Source organism: Betta splendens, chromosome 14 (genome assembly GCF_900634795.4).
Source record: "Betta splendens chromosome 14, fBetSpl5.4, whole genome shotgun sequence".
Classification (NCBI taxonomy): domain Eukaryota; kingdom Metazoa; phylum Chordata; class Actinopteri; order Anabantiformes; family Osphronemidae; genus Betta; species Betta splendens.
Window position 1 is genome coordinate 10,595,788 of NC_040894.2, and position 18,181 is coordinate 10,613,968.

The following is an 18,181-nucleotide window of genomic DNA, read 5'->3' on the forward strand; positions in this document are numbered from 1 at the left end:
CTGAAAAATATTTTAAAACAGGTTACAGTTAGGACACAAAATAATAAGGTTGTGTTTCTGCTTTCACTGAATTGTACCTAACACATAAACACATTTGATAGTTTTCTTTTATTTAGACAACCCAAATAAAAGGCACATAACATTGCGCATGTTTATGTAATAATTTGACAAACATACATTTAAAAAAATGTAGGAATGTTTGACCTTTCTGCTAATCAGAAAGCCTAGCCTCTCATATATACAAAATTACCATTGTTAATGTTCTAATACAAAAGATTTATAAAAAAGGTTATTTTATCTTTCACATCTATCGTAACTACAATATCCTCGGAACTAAAATAGGTTTGTACAAAGATATACATTCAACTGCTTTCACAAGGGTGCTGGAATTTTCATTCTTTTTTTTTTTCCTTTAAAAATTCCACATGAAATTTTCCATTTCTCACATTATTGTATCAAATTTGGCAAACAGGCTATAGTTCATAGTTCATCTACGTCAATGCAAAGAAACAAAAACGCTATGCTAGGATTTTTTTCAAAACAAAACTTGGGAAATATGACAAACATGCATATTGCATTTTTCAGTAGAAACTGGATCAACTCAAAGAGCTGCAACACTGGTAACATGGCATTCATTAAAAAAATAATAAAAATAAAACAGTTCATGGTTAACAGCTAGTGTTTGGGCTCATGCAACGTCAGCCTCGTCCCATTGTTCTAAGGGTCATTTTCATCAAACCTGTCCAGACCTGGATCACATGAAAATGCACATAGTGGGAGTGTAAAGAATAAAGTACAGCATGAGTCCTTATTATCATTAGAATGGACGGTTTTTCATGAAGAATTCTGGGACTCTGTCCCTGATCAAAGTCTGTTTAATGAGAACCAAGTTCAGTGACTAATTGGCTGTTATGTGCATTTCCTGAGTGAACTGTCCTTAGTATTATCTTGGGCTATCAGAGAAAAAAATGATTTAATAAAAGGGTACAGAAGAGCCACACAAAATTACTGTAGGTCGTCACCAGCGCGATGACTCACAGGTATTAGTGTGACGCCAATAACAGCCTCTCGAGCGTCACTACAAGGCCAGGCTGTTCCATGTTCAGCCACTAGAGGGCCCGTAAGCGTGTGGCCCCTCCAAACACTGGCGCCTTCAATCAGATGTCTGATAATACTGCTGTTCACCTGTATGTAGGATATGCGTTCAGTGCAAGACTTAGTTCATTCTGACTTCATGGAAAAAGAATCACCTCTACAACCAGGCAAATAAAAACAAACCTCTGTGTCTCCATAGAAATAGAAAAGTTAAGAGTTGATGCCCGCTCGAATGCCAATAGCAAAAATTAAAAATGCTGTCATGAAAATACATTACTATGTCAACTGTACAAGTTAGTCACTGTACCTTATTAGCATATCTACGATCGGAGAGGAAAAACAAAAGCTATAGCACTGTGAAAAAATATTCTTCCATGCACATGGAAGCTGCTGTCCCTTTGACTAGACTCATTTCCTATTACATTAAATAGTGATTAGCAGGCTATAGTTAAAACAACAACATACAAAGCAACACCCAGAGGCTTTGGGAGGGAACTTGTAAAACCTCTAAAACAGCAATTTGTACTTATTGCTTCAGTCCATTTCTCATCTCCCATTTTACAGAAGCACAGGTGTCTTTTCCTATGGAGTCCTTGAGGAGTCCTCTCATCTGTCATAATACAAATCACAGTTTCACTCTAATTGACTACACTAAGTCTTACAGTTGTCCTGATTTCAATATAAATCCTACTTGACTTCTATTCAAGTGTCCTGCATCTCATGCCGGTCACTTAAAATTAGTTGGGAGGCAGCTGTGCCTCTGGAGGAGCCTCTACCCACCGTGCGGCTCGTGTTCATATTCACTTCAAGCCCTGATGAAGTGACCGTGGCTTAGAGGGAGAAAGGTGCTGGGCATTAAGTGTAAGGTATGACGACAGCTGTGTTTTCACTTCATTTTCCCTTTCTTTCTGGCCAGTCCGATGCTCGCGCTCCTTCTTACCAGGGAGGGGAGGAAGGCAAGACTTGGGACAGAAAAGGCATGCTGTCCACGGGCCTCATGGCGATGTTCAGTGGGCCAGCGATATTCATAGGCATGGGGGTGGTTATTGCGACCGGGTGGGCGATATTCATGGGTGCCGAGGCGGGGATGTTGACGGAGGCGATGTTGACGGGCCCGGTGATGGTCACTGGGTGCTGGAGGCTGACGGGCGACGTGATGTTGACGGTGTTGGTGCTAATGTTCATCTGTGCGGCGATGGTGACGGGGTTGTTGTTGTTGTTGACGTTGCCCCGGTTCATCGTCGTGGTAATGGGAACAGAGACGGTCACAGGGGTAGCTGAGGCAGAATTGCAGACTTCATTACCATCTAAAAAAACATCAGAAAACAACTGTCTTGTAACTTTGCCTCTTAAAAGGAATTAACGGTATCGCAATGTAACAAAAGCGGGACGTACCTTTGTTGCATGAGTTGAAGTTGGTCTGTCCGTGCGTCTTCAAATGGCTGGTGATGTAGGCGGCACTGAGCATCTTCCCACAGATGCTACAGGTGACTTTGCCTTCGTGCCTGATCATGTGAGAGCGAAGTCTGTCTTTGGTGGCGAAAGCAGAGGTACAGGCCTACGGACATAGAGCAGACGAGGTCAAAGGTCAGTGGAGCACAACAACAACAGCAATAATGGCATTAGTCTAGCGTCGGGCAATAATGACTCCTACCGTTACTTGGCATTTGAATGGCCTTTCAGAGGAATGCACATGCTTCACATGGCAGCTCAAGTGGTCTGGCCTAAAAAAAAATCCAACGTAGTGATAATTAATATTTTGAAGGCAATGCATAAAAAAAGTGATTGTCCTAAGTTGTCTAATAAATGCGAATAATTTACCAAAAATAGTTATTAAGGATATTTTACAATATATTTGGGGTTGTACTTCCAACTGCTCTTTTGTTTGATCTTCTCCTGATTTAACCACTAACAGTTCAATATGTGGCCCTCTCAACTTTGAAACAATCAAGTACTCAAGCACATAACAGTATCTGTGGAAACAAACTAACTCAGTGTTTTTGGTCTGAGAATGAAAAGATGGCAGCAAAAAAAGAAAATCCTTAAAATGTGAGTGAGTGGCAATTAATTCCCCATGATCAATCATGCATGAATTAGTTTGACCTACTTTTAATAACGCACCACACCAAAGCGGTGTCATTGTAGGTGGTCTGCTTGTTTTCTTCCAAGAACACCATGTTTTATACTGGACTACACTACCTCAGATTTTGTTTCATGGATTATTGACATTAACTTTATCTTAATGTTTCTGTAATGAGAACCTGTGTATTTAGTGATTTTTGAATCCCACGTCTACATAGAAACTTAATCTCTCTCCAAGGACTAGAAAGAATATGTAGGCTATAAAGTTAATGTAAATTCATTAATATTTGGATGAACACTTCAAGTATTCAATTTATACTTTTCTATACATATTAGTATACTCATATTACCAAATAAAGCTTTTGCACTAAACAAACACCTCCCCTTCTTTTGCCGTTATGCTTCCCTGCTCCCTGGACTTAGCATTACAAAGAATGTCAGTTTAGCCTCTTTCATCATTTGTATTAACATAAGTCACATTATACACACAAGCTAAAAATTAATGACCTAAATAACAACAACATAAGGTGATATTTGGCATCAATGACATGCACCAGTTCATTAGTTTGTGTACTTGTGGGGCTAAAATAAAGGGATGTAGAAAAGTCTTTGTGCTGTTAACCTAAAGGTTACAGCAAACATGGCTCTCAACACATCCCAGTGTGTATCTGCTGTATAAATTACAGTCTTCTCAGTATTTCAGCAGTTGCCAGAAAACAGCTATTTGCCTCCTGACCTTTCCAGTGAAACTCCTGCATTGAGAAACTCTTCTTGGCACTGATCCTCCTCTGTCAGCTTGTTAATTCTTGTGAAGCTGTGAGCTGAATCATGTTTAAGTGCCATAATGGAGCGAGTGAGGACTACAACACTGGCAGCTGCTCTCAAACCGGAAAGTTTCATGCTGCTGGATGTTTTTTTTTTTCTAAAAAAGACAAACGAGGAGTCAAGTAGAATCTTCTCAGTGGTGCCATGAACCGGAATCAACTTGTTTTTTCGTGCCCCTGATGAGACGAGCGGACTCCAGACAGTTCCTGCCTACAGCTCTGACTGAGTGGCAGTGAGTCAGTGGCCTGTTATTCAGTCCCCATTCTCACTTTCCAGTATGCTGACGAATCCCTGCTCAACGTCACGGTGCTGGAGACGAGTCCAAAACTGCCCTGCACAGCACACGCTAAAGTTACAGCTTGGCCAGCGTGAAGCGGCGACGCATTTGTTGAAGTTGTGTTGCGGTGCAAACTTTGTGCGCTAATTTTCTTTGCTCACATAACGCTGTTTCACGCACCCAGCAAAAATATTTAGGCTGCTCCACACACAGTGAAATGTCAGCGGCGTTGCTAAATCTGATTTTGAAGCCACCACGAGCGGCTTTGTAAATACGTGGACCTGAACATTGCTGCATGGCTCACTCAATTCCCAGGGGAAGGAGCGTCTGTGATGTGCTGGCGGGAACAGCAAAGTGACAAGTGACGCCCCCCCTCCCCCTCCCCTGAGCAACTGTTTAAACGTGTGCCTGAAATGGCATGAGCAAATCATGTACAAATCTAAACTATTATAAACGTCAAAACACACATGTAATGAGTGAGCAGATGACCATACAATTGCATACTGAGTCTCTCAACACTAACATTTTGCAAAAGTTGTTTTGGGGCTTCACATTCTGTTGTCATGGTATGTTTGTCTGAATTTGTTTGTCATTATGACAATTTCAAATTCCAGGCAAACTAGCCGAGACTTGTCTTTGACCCTGGTATGCAACGATCTGAGGGTCAAATTACTTTTTGTGTCACCGCCCGTAAGAATAAATTAGATCCAAGCAGCATACTTCCTGTTTACAAAAGGCCTTGATACGTTGTGTTGAGAGAAAGCACGAGTAAAATAAAGCATCTGTATAAACAGGCTTTTGCATGTGTGCCTACTTTCTCATTCATTTTGTATTTTTCAATGTTGCTGCCGTATCTTTGAGACATCACAGGCCTTGGCAGCCAGAGATGACAACATGACAAGAAGCTGGACCCCACGTTAGAAAACCTGTAGTTATGTTGGTTGCAGTCCTGTGCTATCCTATCCGATCCTATCCGATCCAGTGCTGGGTCCGTCTCGAGAAGCAAGTTTACTGCACTGGCGGTTGAACTCTGGTTTAAAAGAGAACAGAACTTATTCCGCCACCTTGGGAGCTATATGTGGAATGTAAAAGGACATCTGAGGTAGGTAATTTTATCTCTCCATGAAATCTGTTGCCAGCACTTGACAGGGATCCATTGCTGAGAGTTTGCCAAAATAAATCCCTGTGAAATCCCGGCTGGTCATACGAAGGAATAAAGTAACTTCACAGAAGACACAGAATGAATGATATTTTCCCCTGTACTTTGATTAAGTTATCCCAGTTAGCAGCATCAGTACCAATATTATAAGCAGTAAAGCCAATAGTGAAACAGTATTGGTGTTACCCCAAACTGTGAGCCTTACCTGGAAAAGCCTTTCCCGCACACAGAACACACATAGGGCTTGTGGACCCCTCCGTCATGAGAGCGAACATGATAGGTCATCCGGTCCTTCCGCTTAAAGCGCTGTTGGCAGATGGGACACTCAAAGGGTTTCTCGTCTGAATGGGACAGCTTGTGGCGGTTCAGGTGGTAGACGTCGCGAAAGGCCTTGCCGCACATTTCGCAGCCGTGGTTTTTCTTGACAGGTTTGGCGGGCTTCTTGGGGATGTTTTGCTGCTGCACGTTGCCCATCGAGGACGACGTCATGATGCTTGTGCCCGAGGAGACGGAGGTGGTTGCCGTGGAGAGTATGCCGGCAACCGTGGAGATGTACGAGGGGTTGCCGTTGTTTTCCCGTGGCATGGTAGAGATCATGGGTACCATAGTGGGGGCTGTTTGGGCCGCCTTCTTTGGACGCGAGACCATCTTGATACCGGTGTGGCTGGATTCATGGCGCCGCAGGTGATAGCTGTCTCGGAAGGCCTTGTTGCAGTAGCCACAAACGAAGGGCGTTTTGCCTTTATGTTCCTTCTTTATCACAGGCGCTGGCTGCCGTGCACCCCCTCCACCGGCTACGTTGTCTTTGAGGAGATCTGCAGCGATGGTAGGTGGCTTCTGGTCTATCTGGATGGGCAGGATAGGCTTCTGGTCAATTTGTTCAGAGCCTGCTTGAAGAAGGGGCAGCAGGCTGTTCTGGGCAACCTGGTGCTGGTGGTGGAGGGCTTCATTTGCCTGCTGTTGGAATACAAACATTTGAGATTTTTGATTAAAACAAGACATATTCTAGACATGTGATTATAATTTTATAAGATTCAAGGCCCTATAACAGTTACTTACAGTGAAGTGTAACCTCAAAAACATGGGATGAATGTTGGAAGAGCTCTATGCTAGAGGTGAAGATGCTGCGATAGCTACACATAAAGATTGTATAACATTTCCCTGTCTTCTTTCAGTCAACAGACACAGTCAAGACAACTGCGTTGTCAACCACCAGCAAGGAGGGACAAGGTGAAATACTTGACCTTTCCCTTTGAGGTTCAATCATCCATCGAAGACGGCTAGCCAAGAAAGAAGTTGCAAAGGAGGAGGCAGGGAACAGAAAAGAAAAATGAACCACACAATGTCCTCCTTATGTCATCTAGCCCATTGTTCAGGACACAAATCTGAGCAGTGATGCACTCAGGCCTCAGCAGGGGATCTTTGTATGCACATCTTCATTGATTTGGCTCATCTATTCATGAGACAGGGACATTGTTTATCCACACACTACTCAGCTAAACTAGCCGTCGTCCCCTCATAAGCAATGGGACCTGGGAACTCGTGGAGAATGCCACCAAGCCCACCCATCCATTTGTCTAAGCACCTGCTCACACTTGCCACCTTCCAGGATTAGTCATCATCATGCCAATGCTAACCCTTCCACTGGCACACCAGGGGTGGTGGGGAGGCTTTATGTTTGGGTGGGGGATACCAGCCGGGAAGCCTCTTTGTGAAACTTGTGAGCGGCAGACATAGCCGCTGCAGACAGCCTGGCCTCTATACAGAGGTGCAGGGCCAGTAAGCTGCTGTGCCTTCATGCAGCTCTGACCATTTTGACACAAATGTGCTCTGACAACTGGCGCTGCTCCCTCATAAATAACATCAAAATGGAGGGAGTGTCTTGATGGCTCCATGGGCCACTGTAGATTTGAGCTGAGCTCATGGTTTGAGTCAGATTATGCACCGTCTTTCTTCAAATCTTTTGTGCCACACTTTACAGCTGCTCACCAAAACCCAAATAAAAGAAATACAAAGGGGAGGTAAGCTGGGAGATCACACAGTACGAAAATACAAATAAATTGACTTTAGTTTCTCTGCACCATCTTTGAATCCTTGAGCAAATTATGACGTTGATAGAGGTTCTCTTTTATTTACAAGCACTTGAATCTTTTTAGCTGCAACTTGCTGAGAAGAAACAAGTTCTCACTAAACACAGCAAACAAAACCAGCTCCATGAATCATGCAGGGATCCAGTGCTTTGCTTGTTGATGCTGTAGGCTGTAAGAACAGGTATTTGTGTTCTGATAGGGATGAACAAATTCTTGCCTAGAGAGAATGTTCTGATATAGTCCAATTTTTTCAATTGGGCTCGGATTGCATAACGCAACGTGACATCAGTTGTTTTTTAACTATTCAATAGATCATGATCCAAAGACATCTAAAAACACATAACGAATCATACATATAATATAAAAACTTGGTCTGTCACCTATATTCAATTTAGGTAAGCCAGGTACTTTATAAACATTTATTTTGGCACAGATTTAAAAATAACTTTTAAAACTGATCCAGAGTCTAAGTCCCACAACAATAATGATTCATAAGTAGTCTTAGCTATTATTCTATATATAAATGTATATAAATGCAAATATATATACAAAAAGGCCTACAGTGATAATACTGTACTCATAAACAAGAACTATCAGCAGTTAACATGTCTAATGAAGTGCCAAACACAATCATCAATAACATTTGAAACAAAACAGTGAAGGACTAAAAACAGTTGCTACCTATTATTCCTTCTATTCTTCTTGCACAGATGTACACTGAGTGGACATAGTAACAGTATGGGGTACATAACACAGCAGGTTTGCAGGTCTTCTGCTGGCTATATGCCAGACTCTTAGCACAGCATTCTACAATGTCCATCTGCCTTTTTCATCAGTAAGAAACTGTGCTCACAGATGTGGGAAAGCGATCGGAGTTACAGATGCCAAAACGAAGCATGATGCAAAACTATGGGACTTCTGAGGAATAAATAAAAATTAGACTCCACCAAACCCCCTATCACTGGCCTGTCAATACCAATAAAAGATGCTTTATTAATAGTCATAAAACAAGTTCATCAGTAGAGAAACAGCAAAAGATGCAGTGTAAAGAGTGCAGCTGGTAGTGGAAAGGAAATCAAAGATAGGAGTGTTACAGTAAGACCTCTGCACCTGACCTCAGTCTCAGCCACACATGAAACTGCATTCAAATACAGTCCGCAGCCAGCAACAGTCTTCACGATCCGAGGATGCAGAGGATGTCCCTTCTAACGCTTTAGCTGCAAAGTGCACCGGGCAACTCGTCCACCCGGCCCCTAAACAGCCTGAGACCACAAAACGGCCCTTTCGGAACTTGAATGAAATCTGTTAGGGGAAGCCATGGGAATTAAATCTTTCATTCATTCCACTCAACAATAGCCTTCCATCTTGGCACACTGAAAACCACCAAACCGTGACAGATATCACTCAGGAGCAGCTCTCACTCAATCGCTCGCTCGCTCGCGCTGTGGCAAAAAAAAAAACAAAACAAAACAAAACAAAAAAAAAACACACAACGGGATTTTAAGAAATTGCGTCTTCTCCTGTCTAATTTCACACTAGCCTCTTCGTTGCTAGTGTTAGCTGGCGACGTTGGGCACATAGTTTGGATGCCTTTCCACGGCGGTCACCAAAATAAATAGCTCGTTAATAAACGCGCGGCGGTAACGTTACGGCGCCGGGGACCGAGTCGTGTTGCGTTACGGCTAGTTTTGAGCGCCCGTTCCCACAGCCTCGCCCCAAATTAAGCCAAATTAGCTAGCAACTCGCACGAAGCGCTCCAAACACCGTTAGCTAACTTGGCTAGTGACTGTCCAACCGGCTGAGGCAAGCGGAAAGTTCACAGCACACTTGCGGACGCCAGTTAGTAAATCTCAGCAGCTGATTAGCGTTACATAAGTATACGCTGATCTTATGTTTACTAGCGCCATCCTCTTTACGTTTAAGTATCTGCGCTAAGATCCACATTACACCGCAAATCGTCGCCGGCGTTAACATCTCATTATCTAACGGCGTCCGATCAAAGCCCTGAGTCAAAGGGGGGAAAACACGTCTGCCTCGATTGTAACGGTGCAGCAGCGTCTCCAGCCTCGCACCATTCCGCATGTTTCTGCTGGCTTCGACTTGGCAAACAAACTTAAAAATCACAAACGCTGCCGACATGTTTTACACCTGCGTCCTACAGGAGACCAAACCTATTCTTTTCCCCAAACACTCGCCGAGAAAACGGGATTTTTTGTTCTAGCGTCATTCCCAAGCCGCACAGCTGGAAGCCTGGATTCATATACCATTGTTTTGCTTGCTTACTTGCTCTTGGCATTACTCGCTTAAAACTGTTTTTTACGGCTAACGCAGACGCTACTTGCGATTCCGCGGCTGTTTTTACCAACTATCCCAATTTTGTCCCTAAAAAGTCAACTTACTTGAAAAAGAAACGTACTCCAGCTCGGCTCCATTTCCACACTTACTAATTCTGTAGGAAACCTAGTAGAAGCCTACAACAAAGCAACCAAACATGGCAGTTGAAACAACTTCCGGTAACCTCGCGGGCTGCACCAATGGAGATGCTATTTCGGGGGTAAGCTATGCTAATGTATCATGCTAAAATTACTACAAACGTTTATGTGGCTTGAATAAATATCACAATAAAAACAATTTTAGAATTTTGCGTTTATTTTACAACATTTTTGCAAAAGCTAATTTAAACCTATGTTCTCCTTCTGGGAAATAATTTGTAATAGCTGTGTCTGTAAACACCCCCTGGTTGATTTTTCGCTGAGTCTGCGAGGGGCATTTGTTATAGTCGACTGCTGTCGCATGTGGTTGACGGGCTGTGATTGTGTTATAGTATCACGTCGAGCTTTTGTACGCGATTTAAAACTACATTACGTAAACGCAGCATGAGTTCGACGAAGCTGCGTAACTTGCAGCTTATTTTCAGTTGTGGGATGCGGATGAATGGAAACGGACGCATTGGCTCATTTAGTAAATTCTATGGAAAATACATCACGTAGTATTAAATTTTGTATAGTTTATTTCAGTTATTTCGTCACATAATAGAACATCTACTTTTGCAAGTCCCTTGAGTTGATACATGAATTTCACCTCCTTACTTTCAGGGTACAGGTCAAGTTTTTTCTTTTTCGTTGCGTTTAATGGTCCCTTGTCTTACTGCGTTGTATGAATGTAATACTCGTCTCAACAAGCCATATCACATTTATTCATGATTCAACTCAGGTCAAAAAACAACTTTTTTAATGTGGCAGATCATCATCAAACTGTAAGACTAATGATTAACTAACTTGTCAGTTCTTACAAAGAAGAGACACTCACTGGAAATGAGTCATCCACTGTGTGCTGTGTTATCCTGATGTTTTTCTCAGAACCTCTCAAAGATGATTCGTATATTTGGACCTTAAAATATGATGAATATGAAAACTTTTGTGCAAAGTAATAAGTATATATTTTGTACAGCTGTGGTCTAATGACAACTATAAACTTGAAGACAGACAGGAAAGAACAGATTCTGGTGACACAAGATGAGCAGGCAATGCTAGATGACATAGCACCAAGGTCCTGGAGACTCAGATTAGTAACAATGTCATTCACAAACCAATATGTAGTTGGCAAATATAAAAAATAAGCAAAGAATTAGAATTTATAAGGTCACTGGTTGATGAAGAGTTGATGAAAGTGTGTGTCAAAGCACTTCATTTTAACAAAGGGCCCCTCAGATAATAGCAGTATCTGTTGTCTTACACTAAACCATCATAAATACAAAACAACAAAGGGAACATTTCATTTTTTGCCTAAACATTTTGTTTATTCATTCATTTACAGTGCTATGGGAATGCTTCACTATTTGACGATCAGCATTTCTTCAAACCATTCTGCAAGTTTTGCTGAAAGCTACAGAAACCTCAAAAACATTGCTGAAAGCAGCTGCACCTAAACTTGAAAGGAGCTCATTTATTATCCTGAAGGCTGGCAACTGTTTGTTAAATTTGTGCTTTTATTTTGAAAGTACATTACCATACATGCATGTCTCTATATCTCTCTGTGGAACTGAAGCAATTTTAAATGTAAGTCCAGGTCTGCTCCATCCCTGGAAATGTGTGACCTCAGAAGACAGTTGACACACTCTAATAAAAAGCTATGTACTAACAGCTATTAGTCGAGAGTGAGTCTGGGAAGACACACAACAACAGCCAAGTTAAACTCTTTCAAAGTATGACAAATAAATAAACACCATATACTGATTAATAATTAAAACCATGCCAACCTCATTGGTTAGATATTGCTGGCAACACTTCTTCTTTTCCGTATCTTGTTGGTTATGGGCCTGGTGGGGATGCTGCTTGCATCACTCTACAGCCTGGACGTAGTTATTTATTAAATCTCTGCTCCTGTTTTACCACTTTATTATTTTGTATTAAGCTTTTCTTGTTTTTTGCAGGATGCTATACAGATGGAAATATAATCCATCAACATCCCACTCTTGCTTGGCAAAACATTCCCTGTGAGAAAAGCAGTGTGGTCCAGGACCCAAACGCTACCCTGTAGTGCACATCATCATGAAATCCAGAGGACTGCACAAAACTGGCAGCACAGGCCAGGACAAAAATAAGATATATATACTTATATACATATAAGTCTAGTGTGAGTGTGGTGAGTCTTTCTTAAGAAAGAAAGTCATTTCAACCTTTCACTGCCCTTATGTTACTCAGTATTGATTTCAAATAAAATCTGTTCAAGATGAGGAGTATGGGTTCATTGCATCGGGTTTGAACGCATCTGTTTTAATCAGCTTAAATTGACCTAGATCTTTGGAACGGCTGGAGCGATGGAATAAAAAAAGGAGTTACAGTTTGTTTAACATTTTTGGTTTATCAGTTATGTTGTATTTACTTTAACATACTTTAACATTTGCGTCAATTCTGTACAAATACTCACAACAGATTGTTTCACAATACTGAAAGCAGATCAACTGTAAAACTAACTGAATCTGATAACATCCAGGTTTTCAAGTCAATATGCTTGTTAATTTATCCTCACAGGAGTTCTGTGTTCAAGGCAACGCAATGACCAGGAGGGGTCACTGCTGTCCAGTTTACTTTAATGCTGCCTTCAAACGTTGTAGGATTTATTATGATTGAGCCTTTTATACAGTCGCGACATAAATACGGCGGTAAGAGGCAGATTTTAGCTCATGTACCTGAAAGACAAGGTTATTGTATATTTTCTGGCTTAAAGCTAAATCTTACGGCAGGTCGCAGCCTAGTTCGGCCATTTAATAAGTCATTACAGGATGTTTGATTATTCATATGTAAAAAAAAATCACAATCACAAACTCATTCATTTATTGCTTTACCCTCCGCTACAACACGTGGCTCACACACTCTTCCCATCAAATGCATCCGCGTTGGGCTAATATCTGGCCCAAGTTGTTGGAAGTCGGAGTTTACGCCCAGTCAGTGAAGGCATCACTAGACCATTTCCTCTCACCTACTGTCAACTCCAAAGAGGAAAATGCTCCAAACTTCTGTGTAGACAACAACGCTGTGTTTCACGGGCGTTCACAGGTAGGCCAGCCTCGGCTTTGCTCGCAACGTTGTACTTTGTGTTGTGTATTATCAACCATGTTTTACACAGCACTGGGAGCGATCCCAAAGGCCACCGGTGCTAGGGAATGAGGGCAAGCAGCTTAAAGGGAGAGCTTTACGGGCTGTCAGCTAGTCGCGGCAACAACCTATCTGCACCATGTGCACCGTAAGTTTAGCGAAGGCAAAAGGCACCGACGAGGGCCGGGCCCCCGTTTTAAAAGTCACCCCGATGACACGCACTGAAAGCGCAAAGTAGCTGCTCTCGGCTCCGCCGCAGCCCGCCTGACCCCGGAACATGTGATTAAGTGTGGATTCCGCTCACAACGTCCCGTTTCTCGCTTTCCGGAGCGAAGCGTGCGCGAACCGGAGCGCTTCGTGTGGGTAAATCCACGGTCCGATCGCCTCGGTGGCGGCGATGCTGAGCACCGGACGGCTCCACTGCCCCGCGACTCCTCATGACCCGTGTTGGGGGGAGAACAGGCGAGCCTCGCGGACCCTAAATGCACGGAGTGCTGCACGTAGGTCCTAAAATGCGCCCTAAAAGTTACCACACAAGTCATCGCATAGTTCAGCGACCACATAATTTAAGTATACGCTGTTAAAGTATGTCAGCTGGTGACCTCAGAGCCGGAGCTGTGGATTTCAGCTGCTCTGACCCCATTTGCTGACGTGAGCCATTATTCACGTTACCTTCGTCCTTAATCTTAGGTTTTATGACCAAGAACTGTTGAAGGAGTTAGTCACAGCAAACAGCTTACATCCATCAGCCCGTCCATGTGTCCTGTAGCCGCCCAGCTGCCAGAACTTCACGGGCCCAAAGAAGGAACAGTAGTAGTTGGGCCTAAAGATCGGTTCATAATGTTCTTCTTCTTCTTTTTTCCACAGGTCAGATCTATGTCTACTGCAGATGCATCTCTTTTTACATAAGTTTTGTCCAATATAGAAAAAAAGCTGTCGCTGTCCTCCTATTTTAATTAACTTATAACTGGGGAAATTATACAACAAAACCAAGCATGTTTCACCTAATTAAGAAAGACAAGGACAAAGACAAGGAGAAGGAGCTGGGCAAGAAGGAGAAGAAGGAGAAAAAGGAGAAGAAGGAGCGCATGTCCCAGGCGGAGTTGAAGAGTCTGGAGGAGATGAGCATCCGCCGAGGACTGTTCTCCATCAACCGAGGAAGCTCCAAGAGGGAATCCAGGAGCAAGTTGGAGATCTCCAGTCCCATTCCCATCAAGGTGCCCAGTAACACTGAACTCTCCCTGACGAACCTGGACGACAAGCGCCTCCGGGGGAAAGACGCCGGGCCGGCGAACGCCAGCGCCTCCGGCGACGACGCGGCCGACGGCGAACTGGACCATCACCGCAGCTCGGTGAAGGAGAGGGCGGCCAGGTTCGGGGAACTGGCCAAGTTGAACTCGCTGGTCGGCCAGAAGCACGCGTCTGTCACCCAGCGGGGCCGGGAGGACAGCGTTTCGGGGCCTAAAGATGCTGACGAGGGCTCGGCCCCGTCCCGCCCGGACCCGGAGAGCGCCGGCGCGCTTCACGTCCCTGAGATGGTGGAGAAGACCTTCCCCGGCGCCGACCTGCAGCTGCCGGCGCTGGTCGCCCCCTCCATCCCGGCGCCCAGAGAGCTGGAGCTGCAGCGGCGCAACACGGGCGACTTTGGCTTCTCGCTGCGTCGGACGACGCTCCTGGACAGGCGGCCCGACGGCGGCGTGTGCCGGCGCGTGGTGCACTTTGCCGAGCCGGGGGCCGGGGCCAAGGACCGCGCCCTGGGCCTGTTGCCCGGCGACCGGCTGGTGGAGATAAACGGCGTCAACGTGGAGAGCAAGAGCCGGGACCAGATCGTGGAGATGATCCGTCAGTCCGGGGAGGCGGTGCGGCTGAAGGTGCAGCCGATCCTGGAGCTGAGCGAGCTGAACCGCAGCTGGCTGAGGACCAGCGAGGGCCTGCACCGAGACCCCCTTGACGTAAGTAGTGACGTCCCAGACCATTCGGTTCGGGCCGTCGCACGCGCGCCGCGTTCACGCTCCACGCCGCGTTGCGTCGGTTGCCGGTTGCGACGCGCGGCAATTCCAGGCACGCAGACCTCGCGTGCACTGATCAACAATTTGTGTTGTTCTCCCGTGCGATGAAGTTGCATCACCGCGGCAACTCCTGCTAATTATGTGGGAGCGTGCTGGATTAAAAATGTCTGCATCGTGGGCCGAGCTGTGGTGACACTGGCAATGGGCTTTTGTGTTTGTCATGGGGGGAATGTTTGCGTGTGCGTGCGTGCGTGCGTGCATGTGTGTGTGCGTGTGTGTTTGAATGGGAGCATGTGTTCTGGTGTATACATAATCCTCCCCTCCCTCCCCCCCAAGTCCTTTGACACTAAACAATAGGATAGTGGCGGATACAACGGCCCGGACGCCGCCGCGGCCCAGGGCCATATGGTGGTGTAAGACTTTGCTGGCAGCCCATTCAGTGCTATTTGCTTGATTAGCTACGCGAAGCAACCAGAGGAGCATCGAGTTAAACTCCTTATTAGCACAACAAGCGTCTTAGTCGATGTGGTTGGGAGTTTAGAGGATCTCATGACGAAGTAAATGCCTGACAACAATCTTTACATCTTATCTATATACTTATTATGCATTGAGGCATATAGGTGTAACGCATATAGGGTTCACTGTACCAGACTTCATGGAGAAACTCCAACAATACCGGTGTTTCCAGTGTGACATATCATGAATCTTGTCTGTTCTGGGAAGCGTGTGCTTGTTGTGGCCCCGGTGCTTATCAGGACGTCGTGCGCACTAGAGAAGTGACAGTTTAACAGCCTTGCGCGTGCACTATCTGCATGCATTGTGAGGGTGGAGAGGGCTGCGCTCCCCTTTCATCCGCGTGGGTGTAGGTGGCACCGTAGGAGCCACACGTTCCGCGCGCCTCCCCGGAGAAGGCGCCCGTCTCGCGTCGTCCTACATTCAGCCAAACTTGACGATCGTGATTAGAAAGGCTGGAAAAGCAGAAAATGTGAGTGTGAGGCTGACCCAGAACCACCAGCTCTATTTATAGGTGGTTATAAAAAGATCTGGATACTAGATCTAGAGCCCCACAATACCTTTGAATTCTGCTAGAGTAATTCATACATGTAGTTATTTTCAACTTTAATACTATTGCTGCACTTTTCTGTCTAAAATAAAGCTAGATACATATAATAAAGCTAAATCCGAACACTAGAGGAAAATGCTAACGTGATTGGGTTCAAAGGTGAAAAAAGGTCCAGCATCTCTAAGTTGGATCGATCTTCATTGTGTAATGTAACAAGTGAATAGTATAAAGGTGAACCAAAAAACCTAGTACAAATATTTGTGAAAGGCATGTTTAAACAATGACACTGAGTTTCAGAATGTGTATTCTGAAGACTTTCATCTGCTCCCTCAGCTTCGACGGCTCCCGTGTGAAACCGAGGTGTAAAACGTGAGCTCCTGCACCATCTGCTCAGTTAGTATGAGGGGATACTGCACACCGGCAACGCTGTGGAAACGTGTCTGCCATCATCCCTGGCTGCTTATTGTTGAGGGCTGCTGTTAGACACTTTCCCAGCTGGTCGAGGTAAATGAATGGGATGGAGGCATTGGGAAGACGAGGAAGCTGACTGTACCCATAGTTTTCACTGCACATCCCAGTGTGCAGTAATCAGCCTTACCGGCATCAAAATACTGATTCTCGTTTTATTTATATCCTAGATTTTCCATTTTGAGCATTTGATTTCCCATTTCCATAAACCCTGTAGAACCTGAGAGCCTGCATTCTACTAACACTGATGTATTTGCTGACACCCCTGCGTGATTCCACCGTTCCATACACGTCCTGTCTCACTGAGGTCCGTAGTTTCAATACTAGGAAATTAGCAAATGGCGTAATCTGTAATCTGCCTCCCAACTGCCCATCAACTGACACCATCCCCATTTTCAGTGGGGAGATGATACAGGATTAGCACAGTCATGGATTACAGGAGGAGGGGGGGCTTCTGAAGATAAAGCTTTGTAGGTTATGATGCAGGCAATGCATGCGGAGTCATTTCCTGCCCTTGCACATTGACAGTGACACAGGTTTCAGACCTTCTTGTGGCCTGTTCTTATCTCAAACCAGCACCTGTGGCTTTCCAGGACATAGGAAGACGTATTGTACATGCTTGACATTCTTGGGCGTGTGCTGATAGCGTCAGTCGGCACACCTTGTCTGGCCGGCTGTAGAGTGGGTACTACTGTAATTAGTACACACACTGTACGTGTTAATGATGACTTAATTGGCTCTCTCGCCTGACATAATCACTGGCGTCTGTGCCTGGGGTGTTTGTCTGATTGGGAAAACAGAACGCTGTTGCGTCCTAGTCGCTGCATCCACAGGTGCCATTACGCCTGACTTTACATTCGCGGCCTATTTTCAGAGAGAAGTCCTGGTTTTCAGGCCTATTTACTATTACGGAGCGGAATCTGGGTCACATCCTGGAATTTTCTGAAGCGGTCAATGGCCTGTAGAGCTTGACCCCTCTTGATTAATTCCCACTCCCGAAGCACAGACACAGGTCAAGTCGTCCATGTGGAATGTTTGACTCCCTGCATTGGGGAGAAACCCAGTGTTGATCCGAAATGATTAGCTGCTCCTACTTAATGCACTGCCTTTTTCAGCAGTAAAGGAGTTCTTGCATTTTAAAATATTTGTTTATAGCTTTTATATCTGCATTTTGTTTGGGCTTTGTTTGTTCCGTTTGCTCCACCTTTTTTAAACAGGATCTACAACCGAGATAAGTCAGTAAGGGAACATCCGTTAATGCAGTCTATGATTAATAATCGTGCATATAGTGTTATATTGAACTTGAAAAAGAAAGTGGGTCAGAATCAGCAGTGTCAGTGTTCCATAGAGCTGTAATCTTTGGTGTGCGCTGTGTGGACAAACAGCCGTCAGTGTTGTGACTCTGGGGATTAGCAGACTGTGCTCGATAGAGCAGCCGGGCCGTGTGTTGGGTTCAGTCCTGCTGGGTGTGAGAAAGCAGTGCATACTGTTACAAAAAAAAACAACAACCAACAAC

The 18,181-nt window shown here is 44.6% G+C and overlaps 2 protein-coding genes across 11 annotated transcripts in view; one reads left to right on the forward strand and one right to left on the reverse strand.

The window, feature by feature from the left end:
- Nucleotides 1-89: 89 nt before the first annotated feature.
- On the reverse strand, nt 90-10,069 carry LOC114869541 (vascular endothelial zinc finger 1-like). Of its 3 annotated transcripts, none has more exons than XM_029173849.2 (5): nt 9,928-10,069; nt 5,644-6,395; nt 2,750-2,819; nt 2,491-2,653; nt 90-2,372 (listed from the first exon to the last, which is right to left on the reverse strand). In XM_029173849.2, exons 1-5 carry the CDS (start codon nt 9,958-9,960, stop codon nt 2,032-2,034), a joined length of 1,359 nt encoding a protein of 452 aa, XP_029029682.1. In that variant the 5' UTR covers nt 9,961-10,069; the 3' UTR covers nt 90-2,031. The 3 variants fall into 3 exon arrangements, with proteins under 3 accessions (XP_029029682.1, XP_029029680.1, XP_029029681.1); XM_029173847.2 differs by having other exon boundaries at nt 90-2,402; XM_029173848.2 differs by lacking the exon at nt 9,928-10,069 and adding an exon at nt 6,498-6,638 and having other exon boundaries at nt 90-2,402.
- A 2,863-nt stretch (nt 10,070-12,932) lies between these two features.
- The window catches only part of LOC114868980 (unconventional myosin-XVIIIa-like), a 51,085-nt gene continuing 45,836 nt past the window's right edge, over nt 12,933-18,181 (forward strand). For all 8 annotated transcript variants that reach the window (XM_055502176.1, XM_055502177.1, XM_055502172.1 and 5 more), the window contains exons 1-2: nt 12,933-13,086; nt 13,993-15,077. In XM_055502176.1, the coding sequence (XP_055358151.1) occupies nt 14,121-15,077 (957 nt within the window). In that variant the 5' untranslated portion in view covers nt 12,933-13,086; nt 13,993-14,120. The remainder of the gene's footprint in view (nt 13,087-13,992; nt 15,078-18,181) is intronic.

Coding starts and splice junctions, on each gene's coding strand:
- LOC114869541 (XM_029173847.2), bottom strand. CDS start 9,960: ATGGAGCCGAGCTGGAGTACGTTTCTTTTTCAA. Junction 6,396..9,927: donor GGAGTACGTTTCTTTTTCAA/GTAAGTTGACTT, acceptor GTATTCCAACAG/CAGGCAAATGAAGCCCTCCA. Junction 2,820..5,643: donor TGCGGGAAAGGCTTTTCCAG/GTAAGGCTCACA, acceptor ATTTTTTTTTAG/GCCAGACCACTTGAGCTGCC.